The sequence below is a fragment of the Amphibalanus amphitrite genome, unplaced genomic scaffold (assembly GCF_019059575.1).
Source record: "Amphibalanus amphitrite isolate SeventyFive unplaced genomic scaffold, NRLGWU_Aamphi_draft 000472F_arrow, whole genome shotgun sequence".
NCBI classification, from domain to species: Eukaryota; Metazoa; Arthropoda; class Thecostraca; order Balanomorpha; family Balanidae; genus Amphibalanus; species Amphibalanus amphitrite.
In genome coordinates, this window is record NW_024881966.1 from 442,807 (window position 1) to 456,851 (window position 14,045).

At 53.1% G+C, this 14,045-nt stretch overlaps 1 protein-coding gene across 3 annotated transcripts in view; it reads left to right on the forward strand.

Moving 5' to 3' along the window:
* LOC122392165 (death-inducer obliterator 1-like) overlaps positions 1-14,045 on the forward strand; it is an 82,256-nt gene that overhangs the window by 30,064 nt on the left and 38,147 nt on the right. For all 3 annotated transcript variants that reach the window (XM_043386745.1, XM_043386747.1, XM_043386746.1), the window contains 16 exons: positions 1,064-1,131; positions 1,525-1,693; positions 2,049-2,291; positions 2,672-2,823; positions 3,283-3,449; positions 3,744-3,814; positions 4,193-4,659; positions 5,011-5,401; positions 5,707-5,809; positions 6,032-6,388; positions 7,005-7,179; positions 8,595-8,696; positions 9,951-10,068; positions 11,097-11,290; positions 11,766-12,493; positions 13,678-13,825. In XM_043386745.1, the coding sequence (XP_043242680.1) occupies positions 1,064-1,131; positions 1,525-1,693; positions 2,049-2,291; positions 2,672-2,823; positions 3,283-3,449; positions 3,744-3,814; positions 4,193-4,659; positions 5,011-5,401; positions 5,707-5,809; positions 6,032-6,388; positions 7,005-7,179; positions 8,595-8,696; positions 9,951-10,068; positions 11,097-11,290; positions 11,766-12,493; positions 13,678-13,825 (3,653 nt within the window). The remainder of the gene's footprint in view (positions 1-1,063; positions 1,132-1,524; positions 1,694-2,048; positions 2,292-2,671; positions 2,824-3,282; positions 3,450-3,743; positions 3,815-4,192; positions 4,660-5,010; positions 5,402-5,706; positions 5,810-6,031; positions 6,389-7,004; positions 7,180-8,594; positions 8,697-9,950; positions 10,069-11,096; positions 11,291-11,765; positions 12,494-13,677; positions 13,826-14,045) is intronic.

Here is a 14,045-nt window from a genome sequence, read left to right on the forward strand (position 1 = left end):
CCGACCAGCCCCCCAAGCACTCACCGCACCCGGATACGGGCAGTGCTCTAATTGAGGATTCCCGCATGGGATAAAGTTGCCCGTCCAGCCCAGAGGAGGGACTTCAGGTGTGAAGGAAAATGATTTTTATTATTAAAAAGGATTTGTTTCTCCCGAGGATGGAAAAAGGGAACGGTGGTACGGGGTTTCAAACGGCCACTGTACCTGTACTGTGTCATGCTGCTTTACACCATATACAATAAATATTGCAGAAGTGCGCACATTGTTATGCTGTTGTGCCACTCCGGTGCTGCTGTACCGTGTCGAAAACTAACAATGAAAACTCCATGTGCTGGCACACTGCCCTGTGTCGTCTTGCGTCACAACGGTCCAATCAGCAAATCACTCCGGGTAGGCCCGTTCACTGTGGGCCATTGGTTTCTAGTTCAGCAGCACCGAAAATGCTATCACATACAATTGTTGACCGTTTTAATGCGCGACCACCAATCACTCGTGAGCGCTGTATGACTTCTGGAGTGAAAGACCCGTCTCACAGAACCCCCGCAGTCAATTGCAGGTCTGTTGTTCGGCTTACGATAATGCCAGTCGATGGCTATCACATTAGGCTGACAGACTGGCCGTGCGGTCAAAACACCACAGGAAGTAATAGGGTAGTGTTGCATTCAGTTGTGCATGGTTCGAACGGCAGGGACTGACGTCATGCGTCGTGGATGAATTTGGTGCGCTGTTCGGGGCCCACACGAATCGCTTGGGCAGCGAACTATCGCTGATTGACGCCACAAATGCATTGTGTTTATATGGATAGGTACCGTAACTGTATCCGTCCATTGCTGATTTGTGCCTCAATAATCAGTTTCTTGGTACAGTCGTATCTGTCAACAGGGCTAGTGGGCCAGTTGTATCGGTCGTTGTGCACTCTGAGTTATATTCCATTATTTTCCTCTTACATCTTTAGCTCTGAATGGTTGCGATTGGCGATATATTTTGTCGCCATAATACGCAATACACATGTGTGATGCCTTTGTAATGTCCCCTGACTGACGGTGTGCTGTTTGACCCACAGGCGGAGACCGGGCGCGGCCCGGACGGGGCCGGGGCAGAGGAGCGGGACGCGTCAGAAAACGAGCCCTGGTGAGTACACCTGGCTTAACCCATACCACATGCAAAGAGCGGCGTGGTGACTACTAGGTCCGAGGCTACTAGGAACTTGGCATAACATACCGTTCAAACACATTTAGTAGAATTATTGGCTATTGAGTAAATAATACCTGCTTATTGTATGTGACAATTTATCTGCGAGAAAATAGCATCACGACATAGTGACAATAATATGAAGACCACACTTCATTATATATTTTACTTCATTTATTATCAGGACATTGCATTCGAAACCAGAGCGACTTCGAATCGTCTTATCATAGCCTGCATGTCCATCTGTGTATTTAACGTCTGTCTGTTTTTATGCGCTCGGGTGTTCGTGTGTTCGTGCCGGGACTCGACTGACGCTCACCCGCCTATCCCCAGGGCACTCGTCGCTCCCAGCGTCACGCCGACCAGACGCTGCGCGAACAGGCCGAGCTAATCCGCTCCGAGAATCTAAACCGTGAGCGGCAGCAGGCCGCACAGAGCTCTGCCGAACAGTCGGAGGACAGCAGCAGTGAGAAGGCCGGCCAGCCGCCGCCGGCCACCAGAGGTTAGTGAGTTTCACACCGGCGCCGTGTCACAGCCGAGGCGATGGGGATTGTCGAGGACTGGTGGGTGGCTCATATGAGGCACGGATGCTGTATGTCAGTGCTCTAGGTGAGGTTGTTTTCATAGCTTAGCTAGGCTGGGCTGCTGTCGGTGTTGAAGATGTCGTTTGTGCCAGTGGAGCCTCCGTGTCCACTGATGCTTGTTAGCCCGGTGTGTTATGACTCTGAATATCTTGCAGACTCCGACTCTCTACGTCGTTACCATCTGACCCTATCGTCCCTCTGACTCGGCCGTCTTCTGACTCTGTCGTCCCTCTGACTCGGCCGTCCCTCTGACTATCTTCCCTCTGTCCACAGGTCGGGGCAGAGGCCGCGGCCGCGGTCGTGGCCGGGGCCGGGGCCGCGGCAGTGCGGCCACCAGCCCCCGCGTGGCCTCTCCCTCCGCTCCCCCGGCGGCCGAGGTGGCGCAGGCGCGGCGCGGCGGCGGCCACTCGATGCGCAGCTTCGTGCCGGACCCGACGACCGAGGGAGATGACAGTGATGAGGAGACACTGGCGTCGCTGGCGGCTCATCGGACCACCGACCAGTCTCCGCAGACAGGTACACATACACAGTACACACAGTCGGGCAGTCCTCTCAGACAGTTACAAAGGGTCGGTCAGCCCCCCTACGCTGGCGGCCCATCGGCCCACCAACTAGTCATCACACACAGGTGCATACACATTCGCATTCACTCAGATCTCCTCAGAAGGTACACACGACCAGCACAGTTCACGGCCCCCTTTTTCCTTACGTCGGGCTAATGTCCCCTGACAGTAACTTGTGGTCAACGATCACCTATTTTTGGCAGTAAATTGTTTCAGTCCCAGTACACTGGTGAAGCTTTGTTAGTGACCTCTATCCGTCTCAGTTCATTGATGGTCCTCCCGCACTATGTCTCCTTCTGTAATCCCCTGATAATGATATTCTACTGCCCTCAGGCTCTGCGTCCGACTCTGGCGCTGGCCGGCCGCGCCGTGACCGCCGGGTGCCGCTGAAGCTGCAGGACCCGCTGATGGTGTCACCCGTGGCCTCGTCCTCTGCCGCCGCCTCGCCGGGAAAGCGCAAGGGAGGCGTCAAACTCATGGTCAAGGTGAGTGTCTTGACTCCACACGCACCCTACGGTCCCTGCATGACGAGCATCAGCTGCTGGTGGGAATGGTGTGTATTCAAATGTCGCTCACGTTGAGAATTGTGGGTATTCAAATGTTACGTTGGGATAATGTGTATCCAAAATCTCTTCTATAATTAGGAATGGTGTGCATTCAAATGCTGCTCCCACTTACACACAAGCTCAGACACAGACGCAGTGAGATTGAGACAATGATACTGGTCGCCATTCGGCGCGTTCCATGCCCTTTGCCGAGTTGTGTGAGCTGGTGTGAGGAACGCTTTGTTTCAAATACTTGCACACATTAATACACAGACAGGAATACGAGTTGGGGCTCGGCGTGTTCGTTGTTCTGTTCCGAGCTGCTGTATGAGCCGCCTGTCTCTCCGTCAGGGCCTGGACGAGGACGATGTGTGTATGAGCCGCCTGTCTCTCCGTCAGGGCCTGGACGAGGATGACGTGGTGGTGGACACGGTTCCTGATGACGGAGAGGAAGAGGAAGACGAGGACGACCTGGGAGGGGAGGAGGAGGAGGACAGCGACGGCTGGCAGTCGGAGGATGACCCCGACAAGCTCTGGTGCATCTGCCGACAGCCGCACAATAACAGGTGGGCACTGACGGGTCCACCACCGTGAACCGGCTTATGGCGCAAAGGACCGCGTTGATTCGTCAGTAAAGCACAATTTATTAATGCTGTATGCTGCTTCTTATTTTCATGGTTGTAGATATCTGGTATGTATTGCTGTGTAAATAAATCCCATGTCAAATAAATCCCGGTTTCGTCGCATCCGTCCCGTACTTTTTCAGACAGGGCAGCCAGTCATGTCCCATTGGTCTTGAACTCATCGATTATGTATGTTTGCTTGGTCGTCCCTGCCTAACCCAATTTTGCTGTGACCAGGTTTATGATCTGCTGCGACAAGTGTGAAGACTGGTTCCACGGTAACTGCGTCGGCGTCACGCGGGCCATGGGTGAGTGTTGCCTTCTCTGGGGCGACGGTGGCGCCGCCAGACCCAGTGTGACGGGCGTGGTAATCGGTGGCATCTGAGTAGTCAAATAATCCACTGCAGCGAAGCGACTGGGCTTTTGTTTAGACCCTAGAAATTTCAATTGTGCAATGTTTCTTCAAGCCCCTAACCATCTTAGACTAATGTCATGCTACAATGAATGGATTTCAGTTGTCATAACGCATGGCCATTGGCCATCAGTAAAGTTCTAATTATAAGGGTTTGGGGGTGTTGTAACAGGCTTTGGCCCCGCGCCATCTAAGGCACCGCTTCGCGGATAGCTGCTGTGTGTTGCTAACCATATCGTGACCTCACCTTCCTTCCGCCACCCCCGATCTCCAGGCGCCCAGATGGAGGAGGAGGGACGCGACTGGGTGTGTCCGCTCTGCAAACGGAAACAGAAGCAGCGCGAGGCCGCCGAGCGCGAGGCGGCGACGCTCGCTCGGCAGGCGGCTCGCGCCAAGGCACAGGCGGCACACTCGCCGCGGAAAACGGTGCGTCCCCAGCCACCCGCGGTGCGACACCAGCCGCCAGCGGTGCGTCCCCAGCCGCCGCCTGCCAAGTGTATCGTGGCGAGCTGCCGGCGGCCGCCGCGGCCGTCGTCCGTCTACTGCAGCGACCAGTGCATCCAGCAGCACGCCCGCGACTCGCTCTCCAAGCTGAAGGCGCAGCAGCAGCGGCTGCCGCCGGCGCCGGTCGCCCCCCGGCCGCCGGCGCCGCTGGCCAGTCCGCCGCCCGTGCAGAGGAGCCTTTCCCAGTCCATGCAACAGAGTCCCGTGCGGCCCGTCCGGCCCCTCAAGGTGGTCAAGGTAGGTGTCCGGGCGGATCGGTGGGTGTGTATGGAGTGCCAGATCTCGGTTACAGAGTGTCTGCGCTGGTTAGCTGGTCATCATTCACAGGTTTATGTCCGTACCTTATGGTCAGGTGCATCGCTTATTTTTTGTCAAATTTGCTTGAGGGTCGATAAGGGTGTGCTTTGTAAGCATGCAACTTTTTTGTATGTCTTGGATCGAGGAAAGTCATGGCCACCGATAACCACTACAGTTCTGACAACCTGGAACTTGAATTCATCACTGAACCGAAATATGCATACGACTGACCCTGCAGTTGCGTCCCTACACAACCTATTCACCCTGTTGCCTCTCTGCATCTGTCTACAGGACTTCCAGAGTCAGCTGGACGCCGGCAGTTCCAAGCGGGTAGCGGTGCCTCACAGCGTACCCCAGGTGCGCACCATTGTCACCACTACCATCACCAGTCCGACGGCCGCTGGTGCCGCTGTCACCACCACCGCCACCGGCTCCACCGCCACCGTCTCTGCTGAAACCGCCGCTACCACTACCACTAGCAGCGCCACCGCTGCCGACTCAGCCCCGGCGGCTTCCGCAGCCTCCACGGCTTCCACGGTGTCTTCCCCTGCCGCTGCCGCCGCTGCTACCGCCACCTCGCCGTCAGCGTCGGGAGTGACGCCGCGCGTGGTCAGCAAGATTGGCCTGTCGCCAGAGGCGCGCGTCATTGTGTTCGAACGCCAGTCGGGCAAACTGCTGACAGGTGAGCGGCCGCCACCGGGATCGTGAGGGGTACCTTTGGGACGGGAGGGACCTATTGGGCCAGGAATGACGATAAACACAGCTGTCGTTGTCTTCACTCTTCACGGCTGCTATGACAAACAACTACATAAAAGACACGTTTGGGAAAGTTGTAGGGGGTATTCGGATCGCAACGGAGCATTGCAAATCACACAGCACCCGCAAGGGCGCTATCTCAGTCAGCTTGATGATAATAGATGGTTGGTGGCAATGTCTTATGGTGATAAGTGCTTCCCTGAGGTCCCCTATACTATACACCATTCACAGGTTTGAAGGCGCCCACCGTGGGAAACCTGAAATCGTGGCTGAAGATGCACCCGAGCTTCGAGGTTCTCAAGCCGGGTATGCTTCCGACGACCAAGTTCTATGGGTAAGTGAACCGTCAATAGTCAGTACGCCTGCAGAGTGAAATGATGAAGGGTAATGTGGCGTAAATTACTGACGGGAGTCATCCAGTTGATTGGATCTCCTGCAACATGTGAGTGATATTCAGACACTGTGAATTCACTCTTGTCTGCTCTGGACCAGGACTTCTGGCGCCCTGTGTGATCCCATATGACGAGCATCTGACCCATCCCGCCCGTGTCCACAGCAAGGCGAACGTGAAGACGGTGGGTGCCGCCTCAACGCAGCAGACACCACACAAGCCCTCGGTGCACATCATCCGCCCATCTGCCGCCTCCGTGGCTGCCCACAAAGACAGCTCGGGGTCCCCGGCGCGGCACAAGTCCGTGTCGAGTGACCCGTCCGGCGAGCGGCGACACTCAGCAGGCGGGGGTGGCTCACCGGCACACCGGCGCCGCTCCTCCGGCGGCGGAGAGCAGGTGCCCAAGAAACGGCGGAAACACACCCGTGATGAGGACGAGCCGCAGCCGGAGAAACGTATTGTTGACGTGGATAAACTGCGGGAGAACGTGAAGAAGACGCTGTGTGATGTGCTGCATCGCAGGTGGGTGGATGGTAGGCCCAGAGGGCGGGTGCGTACAGCAGGGTGATTGCACAGAGTAGTCTGTGAACTTACCTTCTGGGTGGTGGTATATACCGCCGGTTGAGATAAGCAGTATCGCACGCTCACTGCCAACTGCCAGTGATAGAGTGCTTGAAGAAGTACGGCGAATGATTCATGGGCCCTCGCTAGAAATGTAGGCATTCATGTGTCCATTGTATTCTACGTTATCGCTTATTCGTTCGTCCTGCTAGCTGCTAAGACAGTTTGACGTTATTAAGTGCTGAACCAAGATATTCACGTCAGAGTTATAAGGCGTGACTATGGAATTATCTGGGTGGACCATATTCAAAGATCCCAGCGGACTTCGTACAATTTTACATGATTTGTTCTGTATCCCGTCATACAAGGGCTGGCGGACGACACGAATTTTCACCTTTCTACTCAATTATGCAATAACTCAGTTCGCCTTCCGGAGATAAAACTTGTTCAGTGCTCATTTATGCGAGCCAATTCTAGCACTTACTGCGCTGTGATGTATTGTGTTGTAATTGGATTTACTAAATAGGAATATGAAATGACGCATGGTGCTTGAACAAGGCTCTCATTTATTTTACAGATGTAAAGACGACAAAAATGTCGCCAAAGAAAAGGATGAGATCCAGAAGCTGGTTACCGAGATAGAAGACAAGCTGTTTGCGATGCACAAAGATGTTAACTTCAAGTACAAAGCGAAGTACAGGAGTCTGATGTTTAATCTCAAAGACGAGAAGAACAGAGGACTGTTCAGAAAGGTAATGTACCGTGTGCCTCGGCCGGAACGGGACGTCATCTGGTAATGCGTCCCCTGTCGTCGCGCTTGGTCGTCCGTTGCTATATCATACGATTTATAAGGCTACAGTAGTTGCTGATCACCCCAATCCCGTTCGTATTTTCACATAAAAATGAAATGGCACCGGTTTATTGGAGGGTTGCGATGGAGCGTTCGAGCAGTAACATAGCTTTTCAATGGTCGGTTGGGACTGCTCGGCCGTCTGTCTTACCATATGTTGCGGAGTTTATTCGCCTCGTCAACTAAACTGAGGGGCTATCGGCACTGCATGCAGAAGAGACTGAGGTAAAGAATAGCTCACAAGCTTAACAGTTCGATCTTCTACCATTTGTTGCTAAGGTACTAAAATTTTGATATATGAACTTGCTGCCACTTTGACAACAATGAATGACAACAATGGCAGGTTTTGAGGTTGTGACGTAGTTATATTGTGATTAGAGCTGAACATATTGAATAGTTATATCTGTCTCTTGTTGCACAGGAAAGTAAAACCTTTCCTCTCATCTCTGCATTTTCATTGTTCATTTCGGATGCTATCGTGTAATGCATTCATATATTATGGCCATATTTATCGTATAGTCAAGTGTCATAACGTAATTTAGATAATTTCAATCTCGTACGTTCAGCTTTACCAATCATTTTTGCCTGGGAACTTTTGCTGTGGGCTACGGTTTTCCGTCTGTGCCGCCTTTAACAAGGCTGTTTGATGCTGAATAACGACTTCTTTGATGTGCCCGCTACAGAAGAAATTCCTGTTCGAGTCTGAAGGAGGTTCAGGGAAATTCATCATAATGGGAAGTGATTTGTTAAGTGGGGTATAATTGGCGCACGCTTGAATATCAGTCTGATGATCAAAACCGATCCACCGAGTTCGTATGCGCCCGAGAAGATCAGAATAATTGAGTGGATGGGGGACGGATGTAACCAGTAAACCTTCCGTCAGTGTTTTTTTTTTTTTTGCTTTTTTCCAGCGTCTTTACAATATCTGAATCGATCAGTATATTTTCTCGCGATTTCTTTAAAAAAGAAATACATTTGCTCGCATGAGGTCCTGGCTCTTGCTTATAAGTCATACGTTGAACGTTATGATTTGGGGTATTTTTGGTAATTGGGAATCTGTTACATCTCACTGAAAATTGGCCCTCCGACCTCCAGTTTGCCCTTTTCGTTGTAATACTAAACAGAAACGCAGCCTGAGCCTTGAAACCTTTGAACTCAGTACTTGGTTCCGTCTACTTTGTTTCTCGTTTAGAGCAATGTTTAATTTGCAAGCGCTACCTTGATTATACATCAAGTGTAAGGAAAGTTCACCAGTCCCCCTCCCCCTCCCTAGACGCACTGACCCTCTAACTAACCCCCGCTGCCATACATTCTCAGGTGTTGTTACGTGAGATCGACCCGGCACGCCTGGTCACCATGTCTGCTGACGAGCTGGCCAGTAAAGAGCTGGCCGAGTGGAGAGAGCGGGAGGAGAAGAAGGTACCTAAGAGGCGGGCCGACGCCGGCTGGACAACGGTCAGACCGTGCATAACAAACTGCATATGTCAGCAGGCCTCTGCAGTGTAATCGGTTACTGTCGGGGCGGGGAGAGTCGTCGGTATATCGGTGGCAGGCCTCTGGTTTGGTGTCAGGGTTGCCTGATAGCTGGTCTCTCTCTCTCTCCTCTCTCTCTCTCTCTCTCTCTCTCTCTCTCTCTCTCTCTCTCTCTCTCTCTCTCTCTCTCTCTCTCTCTCTCTCTCTCTCTCTCTCTCTCTCCCTCTCCCTCTCCCCCTCCCCTCTCCCTCTCCCTCTCCCTCTCCCTCTCCCTCTCCCTCTCCCTCCCTCCCTCCCTCTCTCTACTTTCTCTCTCTCTCTCTCTCTCTCTCTCTCTCTCTCTCTCTCTCTCTCTCTCTCTCTCTCTCTCTCTCTCTCTCTCTCTCTCTCTCTCCCCTCTCCCTCTCACTCTCACTCTCACTCTCACTCCCTCCCTCTCTCTCTCCCTCTCTCTCTCTCTCTCTCTCTCTCGCCTTCCTCTCTTCCTTTCCTTCCCTTTCCTCTCTCTTCTTTACCCCACTGAGCTGCTCGGTGGTTAGCAGTGAGGACGGGACCTCTGGGCGATGTACTTACCAATCATTCTCTCCTGTCGGTGGTCAGATCGTTTGACATCCACCCGCAGTGGGTGTCAATCCGCTACAACTTCTCATTAGAGCTGGCCATTATCGGTGGGATTCGGGCCATCCATTTACTGTCACGGTAACTTGCACCGTCGTCCAATAGAGCCGCGAACTCGCTAGCAGATTGTCGCGATTGCCGCGTACTCGTTCAGACTTCACGGACTCCCGGCCACGACCAAACCGGAGTTCATTATAGTTAAGCCAAACTTCAGCCAAAGTGCTTGAACGGGGGACTTAATTTGGGTCCGTAAGCGCTTACGAAGTAATCAGCTTCTCTATACGGGCTAGTGGCCACCGTTGGTGCCATAAATATGCACATGTAAACTGATCCAATTACCATGTTCTAAGAGCTGCGAAGCTCGATCGGTGACAGAAGCTTCTCTAGGCATTGGCTCGCTCAGGCCCATAATTCACTCCATGCTCATTAGAAATTTTACAGAAATGCGTTTGGTGTTCTATGCTTGTAATATGCATTCATCCGAGCAATCGACCCTGCAATGTGCTGCATGACTAGCGCATTTTTGTAATAATTCTGTACCACTACTTTACCAATCTTAACGACGTATCTTGTCCACAACAGGAACTTGAAGCCATTGAGAAGCACGAGCTGGACATGCTGGCCCTGGGCAACAAGTTCCTCATCAAGACGCACAAGGGCGAGCAGATCATTGAGGAGGACGACGACCTCCATCTGATGGGTGAGTATGTTTCCCGCCTGCCGCCCGCCTGCCGTCAGTGTTCGGGGAGTGTGTGATTGCCGCGCTATGGTGACTGATTGCGGCAGGCGGCAGATGCGTCTTGCCCCCGCCTCGGTCGCCGCCGCAGCGAACGAGGCTAACTTTGCGGCGGTCGGATCAGCGGCGGTGTGTGTGTGTGGGGGGGGGGGGAGAGGTGCTGTAGCGGGCGCTGACGGGCCCGGGCGGCTGTCGGTTTCAGCGCCCGAATTATGCCGCATCGCTGGGCCCGGCCGCATTCGTGCCGATATTTGTTGGCCTGATTGGGAGAGAGTTACAGAGATGTAACAATGTAGTTTCTGTTGGTGAGCAACGCAGTTTCTCACTGTAGTGTGAATATATGATGATGTATTGAACGCCTTATTCTGATCGGCGGGTGTTAAAGCCATTCTTTGACATGACTGGCTCCGAATTCCGATGTTCCATTTTAGTGCCGTCAACTGATGATTAAAGTTCATGGATTAACTTCACCAGGGAACTCATCATGTGGGCATCATTAATAATGTCGTACCGCCTGCCAGCTCAGTGTTTCAGATCCATTGATAGACGTCCTTTGAGATTCATTCTAGTGTGATGATCATTAAACATGCGTAGAGACTCGTTATGAATAATATATCCCTCTGTCCCTCATAAGTGCCGAATGACACCGACAAAATCGATCACTGCTAGGACTAATCTTATCTAAGAGGATGATTTTAACGAAGGGGACAGAATGTGGTGGCAAAAGTCTGCCATCATTCTTAGTTGAACAGTGAACATACAATGAAAATGTGTTTAACGTGAGTGAACCTTAGCTTCACCTCTATCTCTGTGGCTATCCGGTAATGGGGATGATGTCTCGTCGAGTACGCTGATCGGTCTCCTCCCGCAGACCGCTGTTCGGTGCTGCTTCTATCCCACTGTCTATGAGTCCCAGCCGAACCTGTCTTTTCACCTGTCTGACTCCCTCCTCCTGACACCCCTCCTCCTCCTCCCTCCTCCTCCTCCGACAGAGGACAAGAACAAGCCGACGGTGTCTGCGTCCGCCGAGGAGCTGCTGCCGCCGCCTGTCGACCAGGAGCCGCTGGTGGAGGACGCGGCGCTGAACGACACCACGGAGCGACACGACCACGCACTGCACGTGTACGACCCCGGCTGCAGGATCTGCACCGGACGGGAGCCGCTGGACGCCGGACGGCCGAAACTGGTGAGCGCCGTGGGCGAATGGGTGGGTACGATGTGATGAGGGGGATGCTGATGGTGAAGGTAGTCATGAGATGGACGGGATGGTATGATAGTAGTCGGTGGGCGAGGTAGGGGATATAGTAGGGGAGCGTAGTCTGCGTTGTCGGTGGATGGGTGGGTACGGCTTTTTGGGGACTAGATTGATGACTTAAGGTAAGTCACTAGTGACGTTTTCGCACCAGGGTGTTTGAAAACACGTTGTGATTGTGGGTGGGGAACGGAATTGTTGCAATTGCCTCGGAAGAACATGTGCCGTGATAAGCGGAGGAAGCGGCTATTTTATTCGCGGCGAATAACTTCACATCGAATCCTGATTGGCTGTTGATTAGTTCAGAGCCTTTTATCACCAATCGCAAAGGTGGAGGCAGTTGCTTTCAATAATAATGTGGCCTAAGCCTAGCCTGCCTTCCAAAATGACGCTCACTTTTTATCCACAGGAGAAGTCGGACTCTCGAACCTCCTCCAGCAGCAGTAAGCACTCGTCCAGTAAGAAGTCCTCCTCCAAGTCATCGCGGCGCCACCGGAGCGGCAGCTCCGAGAGGCGGTCGTCGAGTCGTCACCACCACAGTAGCAGCAGCAGCAGCAAACGGCACAGCAGCAGCAGCAGCTCGCGTCACCACCACAGCTCCAGCAGCCGCGACAAGCACAAGGACAGCAGCAGCAGCAGCAGTAGCAAACGGCACCACGACAAGGATAAGAGTCGTGATCGGGGCAGAGACAAAGACAGAGATAGAGATAGGGATAAGGACAGAGACAGAGAAAGGGAGAAGAATAGAGACAAGGACAGGGATAAGGACAAGAGCAGAGGGAAGGACCGCGATAAGGAGAAGGAGAGCAGTAAGAGCGGTGACCGGGACAAGGACAAGTCCCGGGGCAGTGACAGTGACAAGGAGCGGCGCCGGCACCCCTCGGACCGCGACAGGAAGGTTTCTGAGGACACGGACAGCGGCCGGGACTCGGAGCGGAGCCGGCACAAGAAGCACCACTCGAGTCACGACTCGCGCGACCAGGAGCGACGGGGTCGGCACGCCAGCGACGCCGCTGAGGAGGAGGAGGAGAAGGATAAGGAGACCAAGGAGGGGGAGGAGTCGGTGCGGACGGCTGCCGAGGACGACGGCGCCGGATCAGACCGCGACAAGGAGCCCTCTTCCACCGTCACTATCAGGTGAGAACTCAACAGGTAGACTGTTACCCACATTCCGTCGTCACAGTCAGGTGAGAACTATCATTCACCGTCACTATTAGCTGAGTCCACCCGCTCCATCGTCGCTATTAGGTGAGTCTGAAAACGCTCCTTTATTGCCATTGCAAGGTGAGAGTCCTACTCCATCGACACTACTGTGAGGTGAAAATCCACCTGGCCTACCGTCAAATGAGAGACCCCCTCCACTGACACTATCAGATGAGAGCTAAGCACCCTCATCCACCGTCCCAGTCACTGGTCGTAAGGGTTCGTCCATTCCACAGTCACTATCAGGCTAGAGTCCGCCCAGTACGTCTTCAGGTGGAAATCGAATTCATCCCGAGATAATATGAAATCCTTTGACGTAAGTAGCCATTGCGGTAGGAGTTGAATTGTCCGCATTTCCCCTTTAACCGAGTCGAGGAGGTGCATTGTTGATCTGTCTGCCGCTCTAATGTCTTTGGATGGGCCTGAATAAGCGCCCTTCGTGGCTGGTGATAAAGTCCATTCGCGTCTCCACCTCAAGTTTTACAGTTTCAGCAGCAGAGGTCATTGTTCAGTTATGCTAGCGGAGGGCTCTTGGGACACACTCGTGTATTTGATTCAAAAGCTGAGTTTTGCTATGCTGTTTGCTATAACCGTTTGATCTGCCTTGTTAGGACTGTGTGGCCACTTGCTTTGATGTTTCTTTGATCGTGCTCTGTGCGTGTAGAGATGCAAAATTTTCCGGCAAATCAATGCCCGGCATTAGGCAAGCACCTTCAATTTTTTTAGAGCGCGATACCGAGTGCTCTCGCCTACTGAACGTGGTATAAGTTTACCTCGTTTGGCGCCCTCCGTCCTGGAGGTTTGTGGTGCTACCGAAACTGTGATTTTGGACTTTGCACCTCTTCGAACTCGCTGCCCTCCGCCACAAGTTCTGACTGAATAGTTACCAACTGTTTCGCGCGCTGACTTTCACAATTAGCGTATTCATAGCCTAAAGTTGTTTTTTAATTAGCAAAGGTCAGAAGGCGAACTATGTGAGACTTCACCGACCCATGACGCGTTCACCGGACCGACCCTTGACGCAATACTTTCCACGTGACGTCATAACTCGACCTTTGATCCCGTGACTGCCTGTACCGCCATGACCCGACCCGTGACCTGTGTCTGTGTGCCCTCAGAACGCCGCCGCGGGCTCCTGCTGAGGAACCGGAGCCTGCCGAGCCGTCACCCCCGCCGCCACCCAAGGCGCCGCCCAAACCGCGCTCCGTGTGGCGCGGCTTCATCTCTATGCCCGACATCTGCAAATTCTTCACACAGGCATTCGAGGTAAGGCGATGGATGCGGATCGCTGTCAGAAATGTCAGTGGTTGTGGTGTATGTATTGAAAAGACGTAGAGGGTCGGTGCCTGCGTAACGAACTTCGCTTAGCCTGGCTCCCGGCTCCCTCGCCATTCAAACATCCGAGCTAAATTTATAAAAAAGTATTTCAGCCAGTTTGAGTGCATGTCAACCGCCTGATAAGTGATACCAGCCCGTCGCATCTGAG